The following is a 19,564-nucleotide window of genomic DNA, read 5'->3' on the forward strand; positions in this document are numbered from 1 at the left end:
TTGAGGAAAAACTTTTCTCTCTCTTCACACTGAGCAACTCTCAGCAACTGCCACAAGTACAAGACTAGATAAAAGAACCTCCACTGCATGACCTTCCCCTTTCAATGACGTGGGTAAAAAGTATCAGCCATTCTTCAAGAAATTTTTGTGCATAAACTCATTTTTCAGAGCAGGTACAAATATATGTCAATCATGTTATCAACAATTTGACATAAAATTAATGAAGTGTCACAAGTACCAAAAGTTTTCACACCTGAAGTATTTGGAAAACCTCTACTCCTTTTTCTTGTCTGATTTTTTGTTCTAATGAATGCCACTTAGATTTATGAAGAAATTATATAGACAACTTTCTTCATAAAAGGACTGAAAGCAAATCTAATTTTAAAAAAAGAAAAGACTATCTATCAGAATGGTTTTCTAAAAATATTGTCTACAAAGTACACATTCCTAAGTTTTTTGACTTTTTTTCCCTCCTCATCAGTATTTCGATCAGTATGGGCAGTGTCAACAGTTTGAAGATTTCAGTTTTAACTTTCCATTTAAAAAAAAAAATTGACTGGAATAAACAGCCAGACTGGACAGTTTTGGACATCTCACTCAGTGCAAAAATATCAGAACAAGATTATAAAATATGCAGTCTGACAGTGGTAAACATAACACAAGGTTAAAATGTTTTTAAGTCATCCAAGAGAACTCTCCAAAAGTACATATGTGTAGCTAGAATCAAAGGTAGCTATGCTTCTCTTAAACATAAATGCTAACTTAATATCAATTTGTATTCTTCTGAGCTATATCGTTTTTAGAAAGCTGCTGCTACTTGAGAACTGCTAAACCAGATCTATTCAAATGTCTGCTGGTAATGAGATGAGAAAATACAGCTTGTAAGTGTGATTAACAGTGAAGATTTTCATCTGATTCCACCTACTGGTAGAAAAACTGTTTTCTACAACCACAACAATGGTACAAATAAGCAAAAGCCATTTGCCCACAGTATTATTCAGTTAATAGAAAGTAAAATGGGTGGTCAGGTGTTTCCAAAAAGGAATTTGATATTCAACTTTAAAAACACGCTAATTAAGACATCAATGATATTTCAATCTTGAGTGTGTGTTTGGATTTTGTTGGTTGGTTGGTTTGTTTCTTTAAACAGTGCAGTACCTTGCTTAGCAGGCCAAGATGTAGAAGGTTTTTCCTTCCAGTTTCAGAAGTTTTCAGTTTTCATATATCTTCACTTCCTACTTCTCCATTTTGGAAGAGAACTGCTTCCATTTTATATATATATATATCACCTGAGAATGTCCAGGTGCCCTGTATCAACACCTAACTTCATGTTAAGCTTCTATGCACTGGCAACTCAAAGAAAACAAAAATCCTAGGTTTGAAGATATTATTTGATTCTTAATAAAAACAATGAAAAGAAATCAGCGGACTGTGAAACAGTACTCTCTCTCATCTTTTAAAATACAATCCTACATCAAACTGCATCAAGGCTTGACAGGTTTTGTTTGTTTTTTTTTAAGTTTCCAATTGAAAATCTAATTCTCAAAATATTAAAGACTGAAAATAACAGCCATCTTAAAATTTGCTCTTACAGAATTTATTTTACTTAATGTTTGCAAGAGCAACAATTTCATAAATACAGCTTTTAAAATGTTTTTCAAAGACATGCAAGCGGTATATCTTAAGCAATAAAACAAAGCAAACATAAATCTTTTATATTCATATAATTTGATTAGAACAAATCTTTTTGTTTATATTCACATAAACATAACTGTCATGACATAAGACTCTATCCAAGAGAAAATACAATCTATGTCCAAGCCATATAAGCATAAAAAGCCTTAGATGTTGGCTTCACAGCAGGCAAATTCACCTCAGGGAAAGTTAATTTTGTCTGGTTTGCAGAAGAAAAGCAACAAAACACCAAATTCCTCACTTTAAACCACTCTGTGCTGATTGTCAGTGTATTTTATTGATCGTATTCTTCTAAATAATTGGACCTGGACTGGTTGACCTACATGTTATAACAATGCCCACAAAAAGATAAAGACCTACCTCCCTAACTGTACCTTTTAAGTTGGAAATGAAAACAAAGGTAAATAATTGCACAAAACCTTTCTGACCCGTAAGATTCATAGTGCAGCATACATGTGTGTCTGAAAAAATACATCGCCACGTGAAGAACTATAAAACTGTAGCCATGTTGGCAATTCTCCACTGAACGTGTGCTTCCCAACAAGAAAAACAGTTAGAAGCAGGATGAAGTTTGTGTATGCTGTTTCTCCACAGAGTACTTGACACGGACAAGTGCCAAAGGAGTATAGTGCAGAAATAAGCAGTCACAGTAAGATGCAAACAAACTCTATTTTTTCCAAATAGTATGAACATTTATTCATCTAGATTTTTAAATATTATTTAACTTTGAATGTTAAAAAATAAACTAGTTACAAGAAGAATAACAGAGCCATGAAATTTGGAGTCACATGTAAGAAATCTCTTGAGTCTACTGGATGAAAATTTACTGTCAAGAAGTATCTTTTTAAATACTCCCAAATAAGCCAGTTACTTCCCATCTTAAAACAAGCCATAGATGTTTCCATGTGCTATTAAATCTCAATATTGTTTGTGCACCATGATGAAACTAATAAACCTCCAGGGTGGGGAATGTGGTGCAGCACAGACCCCTGAACTAGCTCAGTGAAATCAGGAGCATATAGAGCCACTAGTGTTACCTGGTTTTTCCATTGTGTCACTTTTCAGCTCTCTCCTTGCCATTACATTAGCTAACAGAAGCATCATAGTACATAGCATGGTGAAGACAATTCCATCTCACACATGCATTGATTACAACGTACTTGGATAATTTATTTTCAGATTACATGCACAAAATTGCTTTTATTTGATCCAATCTTTAGTAAATCACAGTACAAATGACAGTATGAATGATTTTTTTCTATCTTTTTCTGATGTGCTAAGACTAAGTTTAGAAAAAAATAAAGTGAATACACTATGTTTGTTCACTCTGAAGAAAAAAAAAAATAGAAGCAGTCACAATATCAGCCTTCTAGTGCATACCAGGACACTAGATTCCTCCATTTCTGCTAAAATAGAAAAAAATAAAATTATCCCCAACATAATGTTCTCTAACAGAATCAGTATACATTGACCACTCAGCTGCTTGTTACCCCGTGCTATGACTACTCAGTAAACAGTTCTGAAACATAAATCCTGAAGTTACATGTCAATTTGTGTGAACAGTATATGAACACTGGCCATACTCTTTCCTGCATTCTGCCTAATCCAGACTTTTTCAAATACATACTCCAGTAGAGCTAATTTTTTTTAAGCACAGCATTCTGTACAAAACTACATTTCATGAGAATGTGCAGCAACTGCTGGGGAGAAAAAAAAAAACAACAAACATCTGCAAGGAATAGAATCTGAAGGCCACTGTTGGACATGAGCTACACACTCTTGCCTGCCATGTTGGTACAGACAGACCAATGTACAGTCTTTTTGCAGAGACCATATCAGACAGATAATAATTTGCGGTAAGGAGGTCTTTGATCGGCATGCATTTTTAAACCATTAGAATTAATATTTAAATTGGGTAAAAATGGTTATTTTCTATTTTGGTTTTGAGTAAGATATGACACACTAACCATATACCACAACCAACTTCATTTCATATTAAAAAAAACCAGGAACTCCATTTTCAGTTTAACTTCTGACTACAGAAATACCCACTAATGCCAATTAAAAATGAAAACACAGCGTAACAGAGAAATTTACTTGCACTGTTAATAGCAGCTGCTTTTTAAATATATCAAGATTGCAAGTAAAACTGTATAAATAATTTTATCCACCAGATGGCATGTAACCCACACTTTCCTTTTAATAAAGTCAAATCACTGATATGAGTGAAGAACAGAATTTTCCGATATTTTCTCCTAAAATACAAACTTCAATAACAATTTAGAAAACTCAATAAAAAGATGTTCTGTAGCATATTTATAGGATAAATAATGAGCTTTTACACAAATGTCACACAGGTGTTTTGAAACAGCAGCCTCTTCCCTCTAAGCAAGGAGATGCTAATAGAGTTCTACCAGGAAAGTTGTACCGGCAAAGCAGTCTGTCAGAGATGTAGTTCAAGGTGAAGATGGTAGAAGAATCATTTTACTACTACAGTTTATCCAAGTTCTCCAATAAGCTGCACTGTTACAAGAACTATTCTAAGACAAAGACTTGATCATCATTACTTATAATCTGGATATCTGCATCTACGTGTGCACACAAGTAAATATGTATGTAAACCAGAACTAATTGGAGAACAGTGATTACAGTGATATTGGAATCAGAAAGACACAAATATTCTCAATATTTTTAACAGTGCTTCAATGGAATTTGGGCAGATTTGCTCAAATTGGCCTCCTACAATTGAACCTTTGAATCTTTAAGACTTTTAAATGTTAGAGGTCTAATTATGAGAAGTACCAGGCAACCAGAATCTCTAAAATAATGATAGTATTATCCAGTATACTAATCATGAATCTTTAGTGTCTAATTTAAAGTCCTGTATTTAAAATTCTTGGCTGTGGCTTTTTTGAATAATACACTAAAGTACTGTACTGAAAATAATTACATAAATAAAGCTTTCCCATCATCCATCTCCTGTTTGGGAGGAGCAGCTCTGATAAAGAATAGTTCTGATCTCCTTATTTCACTGACTGATGTTGCCCAGATCATATGCACCTGAACATGGAACAAGGCTAAAACAAAGACCATCATGTCAGCAGCTGGCAGGATAGTAGCAACTTGTACTGTTAGACCTCTGAACCAAAAATCTACAAAGTCTCAGTGTCTCAGAGCCATCTGAAACTAGCTAAGTCATATCACCAAGTTTGCTTTTGGCAGGAAATAAAAAACAGAATTGCTTTTATGCCCTTTATTCATACCTAGGTGTTATGGAATATTAACAGCTAGATGAGATATTAAGAGACTTATTAATGAGAACAACCTCTTTTTACAAGAGATAGGAGAAAAAACAGTAAATTCAATAATATTTTTTTATAAATAGGTGCTTTGTAGAAGAGACAAACCAATTTCAGTGACTTGTTGGCTTGCTTAATATTAGAAAAGTATAAATAAAATACCATTGCTGAATGCTCAGTGACAACAGCACTCTGACACATTATTGAAACAAGGTAGTTTCAAATTTCCCTTTGATAACTTTGTCAGTGCTTAGTGCATTTTTAATTTTATAGGCCTTTCTTCTTGGTGGGGAGGGGCACTGGAATCCTTCAGAATGAAGCATCTAGAAGATTTAAAAAAAAAACAGCTTTCACTATTATTCAATAATTAATCTAGTCTTTACAAGTCTCAAAGACTCATGTCTTAACACTGCAGTCTGATAAACATCTAGAAATCTGAATTTGTTTTCCTATCCTGCAAGCATACTGTGTCATCCAGTTCCTTCTCACTCAATTATCTGCGGGATGATCAGAGATGGACCACGGGCACAAGGACCCCCAGGCTCATAGTGTCAAAGGATACCAGCATGCTCAACAAGAGGACCACAGGGACAAAGGCAGTAAAGGTGAAAGGCAGAAGGTGAAAACTATCTAAAACTGCAGTTTGCATGGCAGAAGAGGAGGCAGCAAGGAAAATGGATGGCATGGACACAGAGGCACAAGCTAGACTACAAGGTGATGACGCAAAGCTTATTAGAGGCTTATATTTTAATTTATTCTACAATTGAGACTTAATGGCAACTCTGTTTTCCAAAAAAGATATCAACTCACAATGTTGTCTTAAATTTGAGTCAACAAAATAATTATCAATAGAACATGAAAGAAATAATCTCATCTCATTCATAAACTGCAAAATCTAAATCAGCTAAATTGTAGATCCAGTCATGGGTTTCCAAACTGTGATGTATATACTTTAACTGTCACCTAGGTAGCCCAATAACTCTGTGCATATGCACATCAAATGCTGTTCTTATCACAATACTTATAATCTACGAGCAAAATCACATGAGAGAGATCAAAGCCTTTAAGTTTGTAAAAATCACACAAACTTGAGATGACAGATACCCATGTTGAATATGTCTTTTAAGAAACTTTGTTATTCTAAGCTTTCCAAAATTCCATTGTGAAGAGATTTCATTAATTTCCCAGAATTTTAAACCACTTTTTTCTCAGATGTTATGTTTGAAATTCATTTGCTCAGCTTGCAGATTTGAATTTTTTTAAACCAGCAACTAGTTTTAAGAAGTATGCTACTTTCATCAGATACTTTCCATGGTAGATAACATTTTGGGGTGGGGGGGGACACCAAAACAACACTATAAAATATCATCTAATGAAAAAACCAAGAAGCCAAGAAAATAGCCCAATTGCCACGCATGCTTGTCCCTGTCACTGTACTTCTGTCCATAATGGTTTTGAAAGAAAATGATAACTAACAATCACTCTCCAAATTCTTTAAATTTTTGTAATACTTCTGCTTGGAAGCACCACCTTTGTACATAACAATCATGATAGTACCAGCATTGGTCTAGGTATTTCTTATTTCCATAGAGAAGTGGCAAAACATTTAATTTTTGTTAAGACTGGAAATAGGATTTTGTTGCTGGCTTTTTCCTCACCACTTTTTTTTTTAACTTTCAAAACTCAAAGGACTCTTTGTCAACTATCTCTTTTATTTTCCTTCCAACTTTTTCATAGAACACTGGCTCCTTTTCACTATGTTCTTTCAGTTAACTACCTTTTGTATCTCATTAGTAAATTCTACCCAGTACTATTAAATCAGTTTCCACTTCTTTTACTTCATGTAAAAGAGGTTTTTTTCTTTTTTTGTTCTCTTGGATCCACTGAGTCACAGCCACATGGGCATTTCCTGTGATTCTGCTGTCATCTTGGCTGTTGTTTTCCTTGTGTTTCTTGGCAAACTGGAGAAATTAAAATTAGGAAGGGTAAGAGGAATCTGATCATTAACACTTAATGTAAAGACTAATGAGTAAATACCTCTTTTTTTCCCCTGACAAGTACAACAGAAAAAAAAATAAGTAACAAATGTACTATTCTTTATAGTTGTATGATGAAATAGACATTTAACTTCAGTCAGAAATACCAGTTTTTTTGGAAAATCAGTTCCAGTCTAAAAGAGTAATACTACAACCATTTGCATATCAGTTGTTTAACATGAAGTTTAAATGCTGTTTAGTTCACTGACAGTTTCATTAAAAAAAATATATATGTATGTATATCCCTGAAAGATCAGAGAAAGGAAGGAACCACTCCCCATTTCCCTTCTCAAAATTTAGTGAGACTCTCCTTGGAGACTTCCATGGTCAGGAAGTCTAAAAAGAAAGAGCAAGTCTTAGAGTCATCCACCAAAAGGAAAGGAGGAGCCTGAAAACCATGGGGAAAGACAGAAATAGGGGACCAGATACAGGATAGACAAAAAACAGTCAAAGGTTAGAGCGCCTTCCTTCAGAGGAGTAAGTGGTTCTGGAGCTAGGCCCTTCATCTCAGGCAAGGCTCTTCCTCTGCTATTCACTGATAGGAATCTCAGTGATCTATTAGGTAAAAAATATCTAAAGCCTTCATCAAATGAGTATCACTGTCCATGGGAACTGACATACTATTGACTGTCTATGAAGGTGTGTGTTTCTATTATGTACAAGGGCGCAGACTAAATATCACCTATACACAGAGAACACGGGAAGGACTAAAACACAGAAAGACAGAGGGCAATCTTTTCATTACTATCTACATTTAGTAACCAGAAAAGTGTTTATAACTCATTTAAGCACTTTTAGAAAGATGTCTGTATCTAGGACAAGAGAAATGCTATCTGGATATGGAGTAACTTCACCAGGAACAAAAAGAGTAGTGCACAAGTCATTCCTAACAGAAAGGTAATATCTCAACTTTTGCCTCACCTCTCCTGGTAAAGATGCCCTGTTTCATTCCGCAAAAAACATGTGTATGAACTCAGTTCTAGAATTCAAATGACAAAAGTGAACACACTCTCTATGCTGATCAGTCCAAAAATTAGGGGGAGGTAAGGGAGAACAACTGTGATTTAATGGTAACATCATCATGTAGCTCATAGATCAGATAAATCAAAATGTCCCCACATGGACAAAAAACTTGGAATGGCTTGAAAAACTCAGTCTCACACACCCAAATTCACCATGCAAAGTTTCACTTTGCTGTTTTCTGATGATGGACTGATTTTCCTGTATCAAAAGAGTTCCTCGTGCATCAAAAGCTTTGTGAAAGAACTTCTAGGAAAAGCAAACAAAACTCCGTCTTCTCAATTTCACCTTAACTTTACTTGTAACGGTGTCCAACATATTTGTTTCAATTTCCCATCATTTTACAAAAGTAATTTTAAATCTGAAACAAACTATTGATGCATTTATCTTCTCAGCAGCTGAACCACTGGGAGGAAAAACAGGAAACAGCTGGTCAAGGCTAAAGCGCTATTAGAAATGTGTTCAAAACTAAAAAATGTGTCTAAAACGATCATAATTTATAAGGGTTTGATTTGGAAAGACTGCAATTCTATGGCAAAGAAACAATGAGCAAGCTAAACAAAATATGAAATGATTCACAAATGCCTGCTCATGATGGAAGTCTGAAGAATTTTTTTGCTCAAAAGAAGCATTCTAGCTGTTACAAAAGTCAAGTACATCTCCAACCTGCTATTGAAAAAAAAAAAGGGAGGAAAAAAAACCAAAACATGAAGAAACAAGAACTCCTATTTCCATCTAGACTGCTAGCATCACAGAATCACCAAGGTTGGAAAAGACCTACAAGATCATCCAGTCCAACTGTCCACCTATCACCAATCATTCTCACTAAACCATGTTCCTCAACACAGTGACAAAATGTTCCTTGAATACCTCCAGGGTCAGTGACTACACCTCCTCCCTGGGCAGCCCATTCCAGCACCTGACCACTCTTTTAGAGAATGAGAAAATCAATACACTGCCGTTCTAAATGTGAACCATGCTACACTTCTCACTTGTTTATAAACTCTACACATCTTTTATACATTTCAACCTGTTTAATGACTTGATGCCAAAGAATCCAAAGTCTCCTTCCACATTCATGGCAAAATACGAGATATTACTGCACTCTACGTTTCAAAAGGACATGTAGGTAAGCCAGAATACACATAAATTTCCATACAGGGAAACATTCCAAATGTTTATTAAATAATCTTTTTCCCCATTCAGAACATATATATTTAAAAAACACAAGTCATCTTTAGTGTATATATTGCAATCTTAAGGTTGTAAACAACAGAACAGAAATCTAATGTTATGGTTCCCATAGCAACTGCAAGGTTTGAAAACTTTTCAAAGAAAATACCTTACATACACACAGGGTCAAAACTATAACTGCACCAACTTAGTATCATGATATTCCAAGTCTGCAAATTACTCAAGATAAATTCCTAACAGTTTTCTCTCAGGGATCTTTTTCTTGATCCTGCTCACCTAGAGCACAGGAGCTCAGCAGCTCAGATACTTTCTTACTTTCTGCTGAAAGATAAACTACTCAGAATTATCATTCAATCTAGAGAAGAATCTAAGTGTTGATTGGCCACATATTGGAAAAACAAAACAAAACAAAACACAACAACCTTGGTCTTTGTTTTGAAATTAACAAATACTAACAGTTGGAACTAGTGGGAAAAGCAGTTGATTGTTTTTTTAACTACTCGACACTTAGGATACACATCTTCTACAGACTGCAGTGCAGCACAGAGCTAAGTTTGTTAGGATAAAAAAAAATTAGCCACAGCACAGAAGTGTTTGGGAGCAATTTGTCTTCTCCAACTCCTGACTGAGTTCACTAACTACCTGCCTCTAAATCCAGTGATCCAGATGTGATCATCGTTTGTTTGTAAGGCAGTTAGGACATTAGATTCAAGTCCAGAAGCAAGGCTTCCAAGTAGTCTGAACAATAAAAATGTGTACAATGGATGCTTACTAAAGAGTTTTCATATACACGTTTATACAAACATTTTTGTTTTCATTTTAAAAAGACACTACTAAACTTGGTGTACGTCTTGTTATTAAAATGTTTGATGTAAAATTATGGATCTCACAAAGCCAACAGCTCAGCTCCACCTTGCACATGCTGCTTTTTCTCCCTCCAAGTCACACTATCTCAACAAGAGCTTTTAAACAGATTTCAATATGACCAGGTTTTAACCCATTCTCTAATACTTGAAGGGAATTCCTGAACACTAAGAATTAAGATCGCTGTAACATGAAACTAGTGCAGTTAGTAATACATCCTTTGTTTTGCTCAGGTTTTACTAATGAAGGCCGGTGTCTGCTGATTGCTTCAAAACAATTTTCAGTGTCAGGAGAATAAAATCAAAATAATAATGGGGAGTTTGAGAATTAATTTTAAATATGTTAAAATAATCTCATTACTTTATTATGGAATAATGAATAGTCTAAATTCTGGTAACAGTCAACAGACCTTACAATTACTGGAAAAGCTAAGTTAAAAAAAAAGAAGAAGAAGAAGAAGAAGAAAAGAAGCTTTTCTTTTCAAAGAAATGAAATTATTCAGAATTCTAAAAGAAGTGATTTTAACATAAAACCAAAGGGGCTTTTTTACTACTGCTGCACATTTTATACCTTGACAGGGAACTTATGTGTAGGTATATCCTTATTTATTACGCTAAAGAAATCCTAACTTCAAAACAGTAAGTTATAAATCCAGAGATGAAAAGACTCTTCTGAACTTTACACAAATGGGAAGACAAGAATATGATCTGTAAGAAAGAATGAGCACAAGCCAAGCCAACATACTTTCCTCTCTCATACTCAACCAGGGGATTGATGAGTGCATCTAAAAAATGAAGCTTCAAATCTCATTTCAAAAATGACTGTATCCAGCTAGTTTCGAAGTTTAAAAATGGGTACTGTCATACAATTTGCAGCAATGTCTGATACCTAAGTTTCACAGGGAAAGAATGGCTTTTAATTATATAATTTTCTAGTCAAATTACTAGAAGAAAACCTAAAATGTGGTTGTAAAAGTGAGAGTTGTTTCCAGCAATGCCCCACTTCCAACATTCCTGATGAAAGCCGTGTGCTGTCTCGCTGCCCTGAGTCACCCTGGTCCCAACTGCTGCACTGATGTAATCGGCTCTGGTTGGTGTGGGAGCACCCTCAGAGCCTTCGTGTCCCTTAACAGTCCAGCTCATAGCAGTTGGATAGGAACTGGAAGCTGGATTATGTTCAATTTTTATTCCTTTTTTAAGCTGTCACCAGCCTGTATTTTCAGCCAAAAGTCTATGCAACCAGGAGTTCACAACCATATGATATCAAATCACTAACTGAATAGCCTTAAATCTCATGCAGGACACCTTAAGTATTGTGGCAAGTATCATTTTACATGACCTTCTTGACATTTCACACCAATAAGGTACACATCTATAAATTACTGTCAAATCAAGATTATTCTGCTTTACAAAACTTTTCAAGATGTCCCAGAAAGATTGTAGAAAAGTTAAATTAATTGAAATATAAATGAAACCTCTTAATTTCAGATTTCAGTTATTCACACAGCAACAGAGCAACCTTTATAGGGCACAGTTTTTAGTCAAGCATACCAGAGTAGTAAGCAACCCAAAGTTTTCAACAGTTCATGTAGGTAATGAAGATAAGTTAGTTTCACCTGAGAAAGAATTCAGAAGCATGTCCAACTTTAACAATCTAACACCCCAAAATGAGCACTGTAATATGCGGCAGAGAGATTTTCTAAAACAGATCTTCATGCTTCTTTACAGTTAATGAACAGTCACTAGAAGGAAAGCCAGAAAATGTGGAAAAACTGAAGCCATAGCATATTGCTCTTGCCAAGACTCCCACACTATTGGCTCTAACTACCTAAGTATGCTCACAGCTAAAACTTATTGTTCATCATTTGGCCCCAGATTGTTAAAGCCATAAGTCAACTACAAAATAACACAAAGTATTATGAGATTTATCTCTAATTCTATCACACATCATAGTAATAAAGTACAGTTAAAAAAAAAACTTCTACAGAGGCTAAATTTTCTATTTTTAAAGCTAGCCTATAAAACTGAAGTAATTCAACCCAAAGCAAATATAAGTAGAGAACTTCATTTAACAAAGTTCAATTTATTTTTACAACACTTACTGAAGGGAAAACATAATTTCATGCCTATTTGGCTTCTCTTTTCTTTGTTTTTTTTCCAGACAATTTTGCTAACGAACTTATTTTCTTCATACAGAAGAGTAATTACTTCTATTGAGAAACAAAGAAATAAAAACATAGACAGCAAACAGCTCATCCATATGTGCTAACCACTTCAGCATATTAATATAAATCTTCTAACTTAAAAGCACGACAACATTAATAACAGGAAAACAGGAAAAATTCTTATGCACTGACAGAAGAAAGTTATTGTCAGAGTGAAAGTGGACCTCTGCCATTTGCAGATTATTTGCCTTATGTTATTTGTTTCCTCTAAAAGTTAAACTAGAAATTTTGTTTGCAATTGGGAAAAAAAAATCAATATTCAAATCTGTCTCATCCACAGTAATTGCAAAGTATCACTTTCCTAAAACTATAACATAAAAAGTGTTACATTTTTGGTCTGCGTTCAAACCTGGAGAACAGAGGGTAAAAAAAAGTCAATTTAAAGAACTCCATGTTTTACATGTGGAGCAAGGAGGGAAGAACTACACATAATTCTATCAAAATAATGATAACACAGTAAACCGAGATCTGAAATTCCTACAGGAACAACTAAAAGAACTGAAAAGTCAAAAGAATTTAATTTTGGGGGGATGCTTTGTGGCTTGGGAAGTTCACAGAGTCTGAAAGAATAATTTCACCAGGCGATTTCTTCTGGCCACACACACAAGCTTAGCATCTGTTCACAAAATCATACCAGCCATCTCAGTGAAACACAGCATGTTTCTGAAGATATTTATACTTCTTCGTATTACCATTAATAGATGGAATAAGGCAGATGCTTTCAAGTTATTGTTTCACTTACAAGATAGCACAGATCTTTTACTTACATAAATAAAACTTGAGTACAATGTACAAGAATCTTACAAGATATTATTAAGTTAAAAAGAGAGTTGCACTATACTGACTAGAAAAGGTTACTAGTAAATCCTACACTGCATAAAAACAGCCATATACATATTTATTCTTCTGAACATACAGGATTACAAATCCTTCCTTTGATCATAAACATATAAGTTCATGTTAACATTTGATGTAAAGTGATCCTGTATTTAGTTAGAGCAATTGGTTGTCAAAACATGACGGACAGTGAAACACCCATCTGACCCCACCTACCTGGCAATTCATTTAATAATTAAAATATCCCCCATAGAAGAAGACTGTATATTCTAAAATCAAAACGAAACTGAGTCACATAACTTGTATTTTCAGAAATGCCACAAAGGCATTCAACAAAAATACATCCACTTGAGTTGGAGTTGTTGATAGCTCCCTGGAAGGGAAAAGGAAAAAAAAATAGCAAACCAACCTTGATAGGATGAAAATTCCATTACAGTATATTAATTTTTCTTTCTTATTTAGAATTTGCAATTAATTGTAAATTAAAAATTTCAGAGAGATGTCATACATTAAACAGAAAAACACTTGTGTCTGACTCTGTATATTTAAAAATGTTGTCCAAGATTACTATTTTAGATATCACATTAACAAGAGAATAAAAACTTTATATCTACAGAACCTTTTCCCCTTTTTTAAGAGATGCCACCAGCTGTGGATCAACCTTATGGAAAAGTAGAATTCCTATTATAAGAATCTTTAAACAGTCATAGGTTTTCCAAAACCCTTGCACTACATTCATCTGAATCAAACACCCTATGGACAGAAACAAACAAACAAAAACACAAACAAACAACAAACAAACAATAAAACCTAATAGATGCTAAATTATCATATCAAATCATTAAACTAAGTATGAAATCCTCAAGACAAATTTACATTAGAAATAATTTTCTATCTGGAAGCAAATGTACAGGTAATTAAGTTAGCTTCAATTGTTGCTATACTGGTAGTTTGCAGGTGAATAGAGCCTAAACTGCTATGAAGAGTGGACAGTATGTTACTGTGCTAACTTTCATCTTTCCAAAGTTTAATTGGCCAGCAGAGCTCTTGCTTCTTGATGCTCAAACTAATTGCATTAGGAATGTAATGACACAGCAAAGGTGGTCCTGACCCTGCAGAATTAGCCTGGCTGAAGAATCCAGATATTACAAATTGCAACTCTGTTGTTGCAGCTGCCATCTAGAGATCTTGAGGTCACCTACCTGGTTTGAGAGAGTCACCTAGCAGGACTCAAATGCCAGACCTGTCCACTTCATTCATACAAGATTACCAATCCAGCAGCATAACAAGAAAAAATAAATAAATTAATAAAAAAAAAGAAAAAAGACTTCAGTGCTATAAACCCAGCATCTCACAGACACAGGTGGTTCAGTGTTTCTCAAAACTCTGACTTTAAACCTTATACACATTGCTAATAAAATGCAGCTGAGCTAAAGAAGCAGATGCATTGCATGAGACCAAGCAAATCAAATGCAAATACACTGTCAACGTTTGTTTCCATGAAAAATTCTCCGTATTTGGGACACTTCAATAATACTGTACTGTGAAAAGCCTGCACACCTTCACTGTTCCATCACTGAAAAGCAAACTTCTCATAGATACAAGTGCTCTTCATGCCTATTTGATCAGGGTAAGCTTTGCATTGTATGGAGCTGCAAAAACTATATGTCAAATTATTTTTCAATTTTGCAATAAATCTTCTCTCTATATACAGTGCATAAATTAAGTTCAGAGGAGTAAAAATTTGCATTAAAAATATCTGTATACAGTAATCACGTGTTAAATTAAGAATATATGTATTTTTTCTACAACCCAAAGTTTCAGAGCCACCTCCCTATGTAGAGAAAGTAAAAAATTAAATAGCAAGAAAACAGTTCAATGTCTTTCCTTTATTAGCAGTAGAATTTTTATGTAAGGGATATGCACAAATGAGAGCCACATTTTCCTACTTAAAACATAAAGGTCTCTATTGTTCCATGCTATGCCAGCACTGCTATGAAAACTTAATTTCTCCGACTTTTTTCCCCCAAGGAACAGAAGCGCTGTTCACTTCGCTGTTCCAAACAGAATGCATGCTCAAAGGGTGAGATAAGGGGAAAGGAAGAACAGATTAATACATTCATTTACTACTTACTGGTATGAAAGCTTCCTACAAATGATCATAATTCATTGAATTATTTTAACCCACCACATACGTACAACAGGTCCATGTATTTGCCACATCCACTGCGTTACTTTCCGTGTTTGTGTAGAAATATCTATAAGGCTAATATGAGCCATAAACAAAGAAACATTATTGCTGAAATAACATGACAGTAAAATCGCAGGAAACACCCCAAACACTTGACTCATACTATACATTAAGAGATCGAATACGGAGGTTAATAAGAAAAATATTTATAATCACGACCTAGGGGAAAAAGAAAACAACCCTGGAAATGTGCATTTTAATATTTTTTTTCCAACAAGAAAGCGCTCTCCACATTGTAGTTACACAGATTGCTTTACTGTGCCTGTTAGAGACATTTGTTATGGACAGAATGTTTTGCATTTCAGTAATTATTCAGCAAGAACGTATCATGTTTATTTCTGGGTTAGTAAAGGTACTCCTACAGAAGTTTTCTAATTAACGCCCTCACACCCTAAAACAATTCAGTATAGTGTGGCAGTGGTGTGAAGTGGTAAAACATTCATGCACAGTAAAACCTAAGAAACCAAAGTCACATCGGAAATGCCTAATGAAGAATCCTAAACACATCCTCACCTTTCCGTTCGTACATGAACAGAAGTAACCCTAAAGCTCAGCCACAAAATTCTCTTTTCCCTCCAAAAAAAAAACCTTACAATGAAAATATAAACGCACTAAGTGGATACCATATAAGATAAGTACGTGGCTCATATTAATTCCTTTGTGGGAGTGTGACCATGCACCATGCAGTGCACGTGCTGTGCCAGCAAGTTTACGCTTTCACAGATTAGGACAGTAAATACCACAGTAATGAACAGCACCATAAACTTCTGCCACCTGGTGCAAAACAAATAATATATATCTGTTCCTGCAGTTTTCCAATTCTCTATTTAAATGGAAAAATATTTTTGTAAGGTACGAGGAGGGCAAAACTGTCATGGAGCTTCTGAACCATCAAGTCCATTCAATTGTCAGCACTGACAAAACGTCATGTAATCCATTTCATCAGCTTAACACATTCCACCATCGAAATAATTCATTTTTCCACCATTTATTTCCTACTGAAGGCTGTTGCAGTGTCTCACCACTAACTCCTAGAAGCTTCTCAACCTAAGTTTATTCAGGACTGCTTCATAAGCATAGCTGCTTATCTGACTTTTACTATGGTTATTGTCCTTTCCCTAGATGCTACTCATACATTTCAAGAATCACATCCTCTATTTTGCTAAGCTAAGGAACCTCTCCTGTCTTACTTCTACTGAAGCAGTTTTGCTTGCTGTTGTCATCCTCCTGGCTTTAGCTGGGCAGTAGCCACCTTTCAGATTTATCTTTGAGTACCAACTGCCAAAATCCCTTTTACAGATTCAATTGACATCAACTTTATTTCTAACACCACAGAAAATCTCTCACTATTTAATGTAATATAGCATATTCTGTATGTGCTATGTCATTTCCACAATAACATTTTAGGCATTATGATTTCAATTCTAAACTTAGAAAAACTTGTATTATTTACTAAGAAAATAAAGAATAGAGATATAATAGCACATTATTATATATTAATGAACCACTATACAATTTCTCAGTCAAAAGGACTGCAAATACCTGTAATTTTGATAAAATACTGTATTTTTCAAAGTAACTATTTTTTTGTGATCTAACACTACACACTTACCATACGATAAAGTTTATTCCATGGAATTACTATAGTGGTAATATATTAATCGGTTTTTTTTTAAACACATAGATGTCCTATATATTCAATTTCTGTATATAATATAGTATATACTAATATATGCTTATATGTGCAGACATGTATAAATATTAATTTATATTACTTTATATAAAGAATGTATATATTATATAGGTATATTATCTGCTTACATAATATGAATTTGTATACAAATTCATACATACTCATATATGTGTATCTATATAAAATGTGCACATCTAAACATACATATGCATATGTATAACTTCCTACAAATCTAAAATCATGCATTTTCCCTCATGTCAATCTTAAACTCAAGTTTCTAAGGATAAGACATTCTTCTGAAAAGTATTGTTCAACATAAGGTTCAGCACGGCCAAGTGAAATACCCTATTGTTACTAGGTTTACTAATTGAAAGCGTTTTGTTAAATGAAATGTTATCATGCTAGCAAGACTCTTACAAGTGAAAACAAACAAATTATGAAAAGCTTACCTCATACCATAAAGACGTCTCAAGAAAGGAATTAAATTCCCACTTTATTAAGCTCTGAATTATGGTTCGCTGTTCTGTTGTAATCCTAGAATGCTTCAAGCCACTGCTGTTTTCCCTCTGCTCAACGTAATTCCAAGCAACAGTTCCTATGTGCCCTGAAGGTAAAGTCCTAACAATCGCTCTCGTTCCAGTATAAACCGATTTTTTAACCTCCTTATCATTTTTACAGAAACGTCTTATTAATAATGTGGAACGTTCCTTTTTGTTTCTAAAAAAGTCCTCCTCCATCTCTTCTTCACAGTTATCATTACAGTCTTCAAAATGGCTCAGAAAGGGCTTTGAGGGCATTCTTCCAGTAAAGTTATTTCCAAAGAAGTTGTGACCTGAGCATGCCACTTTAACCTTTCGTGGTGCTCTTTCCAGACAGAAGTACTTATCCCTTAAAGTGTCATCATACAAGCGTTGCCCATTTTCATTCTCACAGTCATTTGTCAACTCCACTAACGTGCAAGTGCATGCTGGGGAGCCAGTAGTGTTACTACTGCCAACACTTACTGGCTGTAAGCAGTCATTCAAAATGAAGCTGTTGTGCAATTTGCACAAAGCCTTTGATATATTCCCTTCACTAGCACAGTGAAAGTGAAAAAAGGCTACTTCATCAGTATCATTGCCATCACTCTTATTTACCACTCTTTGACTTCTTAATGAAGGTCCATTCATTTTCAACTGAATTTCAGCAAGCATAGCTCTTTCCAGTGAAACAGGAATTCCAGTTTCTAGACATGCCTCTCCCCGTGTTAAAGGGCCACAAGATTTATACAGCTGACCACATGGAATATTGCTCTCATAGTTTTTCCGCACAATGTTACAGTTAATGTTAAGAAATTTCACTGAATCAGAGATGGTGTTGTTTCTCTCCCAGAAGTTTTCATTAATATTGCCATCAGTCATTTGTTTGTTTGTCAAAGTGAATAATTTGGGCACTGAGCCCTGAAGACTTTCTTCTTCCAGTCTGTGTAAATACGAGACAGTGCGTGTGGTTTGCCTTCCTGGACTGGCAGCGTGTCTTTTTATAACACTGGTGTCCAAAGCATTTTCAGTATTTTCATCTCCAGCTGACTGAGCAGGTATCACTTTACCCTGCACAACAGAGACCAGAACAGAAGCTGTCATCTCTTCAGAGGTCATCTTGACAGTCTTTAGTTGCTAAATGTGTGGTGGGGAGGGAGTGCCTACCAATTCTCACTCCATTATTTCTGCATAATAAAAGAGTCAGTGCTAAATAATCAAGAAACACACGATAAAACACACACTGACTACTTGCTTTTTCTGAACTGGGGAAAAAAAGAAACAATTTTGTTGTTGTTTTACTGTTGGACTACCAGGCTCTCTCAGTTTTGTGTTACTGGCAAGAAATGCAAGCATTTTTAAACCAGCTTTGTAATGTTACATAGCCTTTCAAATTGTCTCTGCCTACAAGTAATTCTTCTATCATACGTAGCACATACATTGTTGCCTCAGGTTGTAGGAGAGAAAAAACATAATCCATGCCAAAGATACATCTCCTCGACAGGACATCCAAAAAGTTGAGGTTTTCTGTAAAGAAAAGAAAAAACATAAATAATTTGAATAGAATCTATGGCATAAAGTCCATCATCACAGTTAAGACAAAAAGAAATTGTTTTGGTGTTATGCAGTTTTTGTTCTCAGTAACCTCTACATTGTTACTGTGCAACAAAATAAAGAATTTGGCCATAAGTTTATCACTGAGAAAGACAAGCAGGAAGGTGAAGTAAATTAAAATATTAAAACACTGATTAAAAACAAAAGTCAAGAAGGGTTAAAAATCAAAGCGATCTGACATGTAGAAACTACTCAAATTACTATGATTAATATTTTATTTTAATCTTAGAATATCAGCTTTTATTATTGGTTGCTGATCTTCATCCAAAAGTAATTTGCCAAATCAAAAGATAAAATGCACTCTCTAGTAAACAGGATA

The 19,564-nt window shown here is 34.7% G+C and overlaps 1 protein-coding gene across 1 annotated transcript in view; it reads right to left on the reverse strand.

The window, feature by feature from the left end:
* PLCE1 (phospholipase C epsilon 1) overlaps positions 1–18,838 on the reverse strand; it is a 122,047-nt gene extending 103,209 nt beyond the window's left edge. Inside the window, exon 1 of the mRNA XM_065746152.1 lies at positions 17,563–18,838. Within this exon, the coding sequence (XP_065602224.1) occupies positions 17,563–18,750 (1,188 nt within the window). The 5' untranslated portion in view covers positions 18,751–18,838. The remainder of the gene's footprint in view (positions 1–17,562) is intronic.
* Between the last annotated feature and the right edge of the window lie 726 nt (positions 18,839–19,564).

The sequence above is a fragment of the Cyrtonyx montezumae genome, unplaced genomic scaffold (genome assembly GCF_038088225.1).
Source record: "Cyrtonyx montezumae isolate F1298 unplaced genomic scaffold, pur_monq_1.0 scaffold_4, whole genome shotgun sequence".
Lineage (NCBI taxonomy): Eukaryota > Metazoa > Chordata > Aves > Galliformes > Odontophoridae > Cyrtonyx > Cyrtonyx montezumae.